General features: G+C 39.1%; 1 protein-coding gene across 1 annotated transcript in view; it reads right to left on the reverse strand.

Moving 5' to 3' along the window:
- Positions 1–4533: 4533 nt before the first annotated feature.
- Positions 4534–8091, reverse strand: part of LOC125481653 (SH2B adapter protein 3-like) — a gene marked incomplete at its 3' end in the record, with an annotated part of 11768 nt that continues 8210 nt past the window's right edge. The window contains exon 2 of the mRNA XM_048593489.1: positions 4534–5358. Within this exon, the coding sequence (XP_048449446.1) occupies positions 4534–5358 (825 nt within the window). The remainder of the gene's footprint in view (positions 5359–8091) is intronic.

Genomic DNA, 8091 nt, shown 5'->3' on the forward strand with positions numbered 1-8091 from the left:
GAATGTTACATAAAGAATGGTATTCAGCTGCAAGTGGTCATCATTGCTCACACAACCTGACTACAGGGAGGAGGGTTCGCAGACCAAAGTGATGTCGGGAAAACTGGGATGTAGTCCCAGGACTAGCTGTAAAATACCGAGAAGATTTTTACGTAGTCCTTAAGAAAAATCCTGAAATTTCAAACTAACTGCAACATTGAAATACTGTACTACAGCCTGTTCATAATATATTATTATTCTGTGGGGGCCTGGGTTCTGAAGTACAGGTAAACAAGTACTTGGTTTTCAGTTCTGTGAGGGTAATTTGTTTATTTTAAGGGTCAGAAGCTCTTTTGTTAGCAGTGGGTCAAAACAACATTTCCAAGAAATCATGTGACTTAAACTAAACAACTAGGCAAGGTACCTGGTGAGATGGCTGAAGTGTTATTGAGTTAAGATTTACAACCCACAGAGAGAGACAGAGAAATAAGACCATAAGACATAGGAACAGTCCCTCGAGCCTGGTCCGCCATTCAATAGGACCATGGCTGATCTGACACTCCTCACATCCACTTTTCTGCTCTTTTCCCATAATCCTTGATTCACCTACTGGTCAAGAATCCATCTACCTCAGCCTGAAATATCCACAAGGACTCCACCACACAGTGGCAACGAGTTTGAAAAGCTCACAACTTTCTGAAAGAAGAAATTCCTTTGCATCTCAGTCTTAAATTTGTGCCCCTTAATTGTGATACTATTCCCTCTAGTTCTAGATTCTCACATAAGGGGAAACATCCTCTCAGCATTTCCCCTGTCAGGCCCCATAAGAATCCTATACATATTTCAATTAGATTGCCTCTCATTATTCTAACTTGCAATGAGTAGCATCCCAATCCATTTATGTCTTTGCTCACAAGACAATCCTTGTTTACCAGGGATTACCCTAGTGAACCATCTCTGAACTGCCTCCAATGAAATAATTTCTTTCCCTAGATAAGGGGGCAGCACGGTGGCTCAGTGGTTAGCACTGGTCACTCACAACATCAGGGACCCAGGTTCAATTCCAGCCTCAGGCGACTGGCTGTGTGGAGTTTGCACATTCTCCCTGTGTCTGTGTGAATTTCCTCCTGTGCTCCAGTTTCCTCCCACAGTCCAAAAGGTGTGCCGGTTAGGTGGAATGGTTATGCTAAATTGCCTACAGTGTCCAGGGATGTGTAGTCTAGAAGGATTAGCCCTGGGAAATGCAGGGCTATAGGTTTGGAGGGTGGGCATGGGATGCTCTTTGGACAGTTGGTGTGGACTCGATGGGCTGAATGGCCTGCTTCCACACAGTAGGGATTCTAAGGGGACCTTGAGCATTTTCTTGATGTAATAAACCCCAAAATTCGATTATCTGAATTCTCTTACAGATAGCCACTATCTTTTGTGAAATAGACCAGACATGCAATTCTTACTGTAACTGACTTTTCTGACTGGTCAATGTACAGAGGTTTTCTGACATGGCTTGATTTTTGACTCTGCTGTCACAGGTAGGATAAAGAGATATTACCAACATTATAGCAGGATTGGAAACTATACTGAAAGAGCACAACATAGTTTTACTTGTGGGGTTGTACTCAATCTGAATACCAGATTATGAAACTACCATATTAGAGCACTTGGGCACCAAGTAAAAGCTCTTCAACTTCTTATAACTTGCTATGTGTTACAACAGATAACAAACAAAAAAAAATTGTTACATGATTATTTCCTACAGCACCCCTTCATCAAAACAGAAAGAAAAAGGAAAATATTCTTGTCTGCACATTAAAACCAGCAGCAAAATGAAAATGAAATCATACAATTGTATTATCGCAGAATGAAGCCTTTCAGCGTACCATGGCTGAGCTTTTGGTTATACAATTAATTTCACTCACCCACTCTTTCCCTGCATGTGGTGCTGTGATGCCTTTTGCAGTTAAATAGTTTGCCTGGAGTTACTGTCTTAAGCTCGCACATAAAATAAACCTTAAACTTGAATAGATAATGAATAATGCTCATGGCCCACCACTGGTGCTCATACTTTCAGTCATCTAAACTGCAAACTCTGGAATTCCCTCTCCACAAAGCTCCCTGCTTCTTTGTCTCCTCACTTTCCTCCATGAAGACCCTCTTAAAACTCACCTCTTTCACCAAGTTCTGAATTACCTCATTACCTTTGTTTTGTTTTTTGCCTGATTATACTTCTAAGAAGGGCATCAAATTGCTTGTCTATGCTAAAGGCTACATACAAAAAGAAATCATTGACCTGCTTTCAGAGTAAGGAGGAAGAAAAAGTTACGAAAAGTTGGAGGGTTTGAGCTATAGGGAAAGGCTGAATAGGCTGGGACTATTTTCCCTGGAGCATCAGAGGCTGAGGGGTGACCTCAGAGTTTGCAAAATCATGAGGAGCATGGATAGGGTAAATAGACAAGGTTTTTTCCTGGGGTGGGGGAGTCCAAAACCAGAGGGCAAAGGTTTAAGGCGAGAGGGGAAAGGTTTAAAAGGGACCTAAGGGGCAATCTTTTCACGCAGAGTGTTGCGCATGTATGGAATGAGCTGCCAGAGGAAGTGGAGGAGGCTGGTACAATTATAACATTTAAAAGGCATTGGAATGGGTATATGAATAGGAAGGGTTTGGAGGGATATGGGCCAAATGCTGGCAAATGGAACCGGATTTACGTGGGATACAGTATCTGGTCGGCATGGACGAGTTGGACTGAAAGGTCTGTTTCCGTGCTGTACGTCTCTATGACTTACCAAAATACTGCTTGCCTGGTTTAATTAACATTGTGCAGATTTGAAAATTTCTTAGATATCAAGTACAATTAATTATTAAAAATGCCACTACTCCCAAAGGGTTAATCAAAAAAAAATTAAAGGACAAGCTGAAACATAATTGACGTGGCTAATAAGCAGGAAATGTACAGTTAAATATTTATATAACATTTAGAAGGACATCGCTATATTAATGCTGCTGTTTACAGAGGCCAGGGATTGTCTCCAAGTTTAGATGCACTCGTCAGGCAATAAGTGAGTGCCTCACCACCACCTCATAAACTTCACTTGTTTTTTTTTAAAAACCAAGCCATCAAAGGAGGAAACATCCAAACAGATGGTAACTGCAGATGTGCTGAATATGTGACCTTTTGTTTCTATCTGTGCAAGCAATGATATATTAGGAAATGATTTATGCAGAATTGAATTTACTTGAAACCAGTAAAAGAATTCAAAACGTTTTACATGTCAAAACACCTTTGATATGTTTTAAGCATATAGCAAAACACTGCAATTCAATTTCACCAATAGTGAAATTAGCCATTACTTCCAAAGGCTAGAGTGCTCGTGTTTAAATATTCTTTAAACTATATAAACATTCCCAAAAATTTAACTCACTTTGGCCAGTAAAATTACTTTTGCAATACCACATCGTGATATGCAGATATCTGTGGTAATACAACATACTGTCCTTAACAATCCTTCTTTACTAATTTGGATGTGCTGTTACAACTAACCTCTATATGATCAGAGAAATGTCTGCATGTAACTACCAGAACAGAAATATACATTCTGAGCATAGAATACAATGTGTTTGGAACTTTTCTAAAAAAGTAAAAGATAGAAGACAAAAGTAGTTGGTGTTGTACAGACATATATTAGGTGGCTAGTTTACTGAGCCAGAAAAGATATGATGGGCTGACTGGTCTCATTCTATGCTACTTTTCTATGGTTCTACAAAAATCTGACCAAGCTCTAAGTGATAATTCGTAATTTCTGATCCTATATATCTGTACTTCTGAGTGGTTATCTTCAATAATTGTGTAACTATTGATGCAAAACATAGCCAGTGCTATTTCTACAAACACAACAATCTATTCCAGCACAAAATAGTCTTAAGCCTGCTGACAAACTTGATTGTTGCAGTACTTACATACTCCAAAAGGGTGGAAAATAGATCAGTGCATAATTTCTGATCAATTCTCAGCTTTTTTGCAAATTGCCAACATTTGGAACTGCATTTCTTGCCTAGACAATCTAGTCAGTGGCATTATCTTTGAGAAGTGTTATATGGAGTACCTTTTACACTGCTAATCAAAACAACAGTATCATATAATACCTAAAAAGACTTTGTATGCTCCCTCTCCAAATCACCACTAAATGGTATCAACTTAAAAATTTTAAATGTTGTAAACATCCAAAAGGTTTTCAGAGGTATGTTTTAACATAGCTAGGCTTAGGACACTTGTATTGCTCTGTCAAGAAACCAAACCACGTGCTACAACAGATGCTGCTTTGAGACCTCAGAAAGATTCACATTAGCTTATGGGTTTGTGGGTTTATTGCATGTAGTTTATTACAATTGTTTCAACATGTCATCAAGATTGCTGCCTCAATCATCTTAACTTAAATTAACAAGCTTTCACACAGAGCAATTCAAGTTAAAAAAAATTAAATTTAAAAAATTTAAAAGAAGAATCAGCCAAACTCTGAAATCAATTAGCCAGAAAATAAGTTTTCATAAAAAGGTGCACTTACCTTTGGTGGGTCAAATAACTCCAGTACATATCCATCACCTTCATATGACTTTGCCTTTCGCACAAGCAGTCTACACCTTTGCCACCGTGTGTCCATGTCCATGCTTACATCATCCACCACCATATAATTTAAAACACCTTCCTTGCGGATGTCATGAACCTCTTCTCGATATACAGTTCTTGACCAAGGGAATTTATGAGTCAGGTTTCTAAACCAGTCCCTTTCAGGTAAGCCAATCTCTCCAGAAGCTTCTTCTTTTCCATCTACAGGTATTGCATCTGTGGATTTTCTTCGGAACAGTCGTCGTATACTGCCTTTTACATTTCTTGTAAACTGACTCAAAGTTTTGGGTCGTTCAAGTGAAGGGCATGCAGAAACTGAAACATCTTCAGAACTTCGTGACTTTGATGAAAACGGGAGATTAGCGTCAGAACTCCTTTCAGTTTGTTCAACACTGTTCACCTCAGTTTCCATCTTCGGTAAAACCAGACCAGAAGAGCCATCGGTAGATTTCCTACTTGCTTCCCTGTAATCCTGTACTCCTGTGAAGGGCACGATGGTACACCTATTCAGAGCAAGTCCCTCTTTTACCTCATTTCTGAAGTACTGTTGAAAGAGATCTGTGAATTGTAAAGAAAAGTTTTCAGGCCCCTGTGTGTCGTGACTTGGATTTTCATTTGCAAATAGCAAATACTGCCTAGCGAGCTCCGTGGCAGTGGCATGGGCATGCAGCTCACAGAACTCTTTCCAGCTACGAGGCTGTGACAAAGTCCCTTGTTCTACAGTGTTGCCATTCATTGCAACATCTGGGACAGCTGGGTTATGCTGGAAGAAGAAAAACAAAATATCATGTTAGTGGTTTTGGAGAGAGATGAAAGCAATTATACGAATCTAATTTTAAAAAAGTTCTGAAATGTACATGGTCAAAAGGAAATTTAAATCTTGCTTTTAAAGCAAAGTTGTGTAGTGAACAAGAAAAATCTTTTAATATCCAAGGAACAACAATCAATGCAATCAAACGACCATTGTTAGTTCTATCCATTCTTCATTTGTTAACAACAATCATCAGTCACAATAATAAAATTAAGTTGTGCATCAATATTATGCTTTTCATTGTTCCAGATATCTCAAAGCAATTTACAGTTATGAAAATTTTGAATTTAGTCATTGTTGTAACATAGGAAACTTGATAGCCAATTACACATAACGTAGCAAAAAGCAACAATATAATAACCTGTTTTGTGACATTGAATGAAGGATAAATTTTGGCCATGACACTAGGGATGACAGCTATGTGCTTCTTTCAAAGAGTCTCACTCTAAGTCTCATCTGCAAGATGGCATCTCCAATAGCACTGCACTCCCTCAGTAGTCAACTGATATATCAGTCTTGATTGTTGTGCTCAATTACTGGAGAGTGACTTAAACCTGGAAAGGTCACAACATTCAGTTAAATACCTATAGGTGATAGTCCATTAGTTTCCAACTTTTCTAGCTGCATTTGAGGTAATCAGCATCAGTTTTGAATATGGCAGACTCAAGAGGCTTTCCCACATCTAGCAATATATGAGGCACACGTTACCATAACTGGTTTGATTTCTGGAACACTAATTGCTAAACTGTCACCACAGTATCACCTGAGGAATGCCAATCCACATCAAGCATGGATGACTAGAAGTCTGTCAAGTTAGGGACGCTCCAGCCCTGGGCATTAGTGAGTAAGACTTAAGCCCAGAATATCTGGCTCAGATGCAGGGTCACTACTCTCTGTGTCACAAGACCTAACAATATGTAAGCAAATCAGAAATTCAAAGTGTGACGGAAGGAAATGTAAGTAATAATTTCTCTTTCCAATGAATTTTTGTTGTGCTTGGTACTTTTCATTTTACGCATATAAGTCCGCAAAAAGCTGTGATAGAAAGCAAACCATTAAGTCCAGTTAGAGAAACTATGCAGATAACTAAATAATACACAATACTTTTGGGGTAATTAAAAACATTCTTGACTGGCAATGTGCCCTTTTTTTTGCAAATTATTGCATAAATGCTATTCTAATCTTTAGGGAATTAAGCAATGACTTCTTGTGATTTTATTGTAAATGTACACCCAGTGCCACAGATTTTTTACTGGCATAAATTTATTACCAATTTTGGCAATGACTGCTGTCTATGCTTTTAGTCACATCCTCATTAAATGATGAATTGCAGTTCTAACCATAAACAAAATGAAGATTGAAAAATAAATGTTTCATTTAAATAAATATGGGAAGGCAATGGCCTAGTGGTATTATCGCTGGACTGTTAATCCAGAGACCCGGTTTGAATTCCACCATGGCAGGTGATGGAATTTGAATTCAATAAATATCTGGAATTAAGAATCTAATGATGACCATGAATCCATTGTCAATTGTTGGAAAAACCCACCTGGTTCACTAATGCCCTTTAGGGAAGGAAACTGCCATCCTTACCTGGTCTGGCCTACATGTGATTCTAGACCCACAGCAATGTGGTTGACTCTAAACTGCCCTCTGGGCAATTAGGGATGGGCAATAAATGCTGCCTGATCAGCGATGCCCTCATCCCGTGAATGCATAAAGAAAAAGAAATGGATTAGACATATGGTTTATTCTTGGCTGCAAGGCTACTTTGGAAACACTTAGGAAATTAGACATGCATATGGTGTCTTTTGATGCCCTCAGAATTCCTCTAGACATTTTATATACTGTAAATTACTTTTGAAGTGCAGTAGCCAATCTATGCAAAAGGTCCAAAATAGTGGCATTGGTGGCTCAGTGCTACCTGGGAGACTCAGGTTTAATTCCTAGCCAGTTTATGTTAACCCTTTTGAAAGTAGAGTCTTTATAGTGTAATAGTGTCCCTACCTCTGGGCGAGAAGGTCCAGGTTCGAATCCCAAAGTCCAACTTCCCCTAAGGGGTATCATAATATGTACAAACTGGTTGTTTTTTCATGCAAAAGTTTTATGTAAGCATTAATTTAATTGTTTTTGTGAGTTGTTTTCTGGTGCTAGTTGAGGCAAAAACATTGGCTGGGACACTAGCAGCTTCTCGTGTTCTTCTAGCGATGTTGAGCGGCCGTTCTCAATGGCCCAGATATTCATACTCAAGGTGGGTTTAGAATCAGACCATTCTCCAACAGTGTGACCCATTCAAAATCAGCCCATTCACACTGAATTTTTATCTTCCAATGTCAGGGTCAGACTGAAGTCATGGCTGCTGCCTCCCAAAGCAAGCCTAAGCCAGTCGGTGAGACAGAAAACTAAGTCACTTCCCCAGTTTATTGACTACTGAGTATCACAGTTCCTTCCACGCTTGGCATTGAGCAACAGAAAAAAATGTACTCAGACAATTAACAGATGCTACCTGTTTTTTCCTAACCTTAACTAAAGAAAGATGTTAACAAACTTAACAATGTGATTAGAGATAGCAGGAACTGCAGATGCTGGAGAATCTGAGATAACAGGGTGTAGAGCTGGATGAACACAGCAGGCCAAGCAGCATCATAGGAGCAGGAAGGCTGACGTTTCGGGCCTGATGAAGGG

This window comes from Rhincodon typus, unplaced genomic scaffold (genome assembly GCF_021869965.1).
Source record: "Rhincodon typus isolate 14 unplaced genomic scaffold, sRhiTyp1.1 hic_rhity00002944, whole genome shotgun sequence".
Classification (NCBI taxonomy): domain Eukaryota; kingdom Metazoa; phylum Chordata; class Chondrichthyes; order Orectolobiformes; family Rhincodontidae; genus Rhincodon; species Rhincodon typus.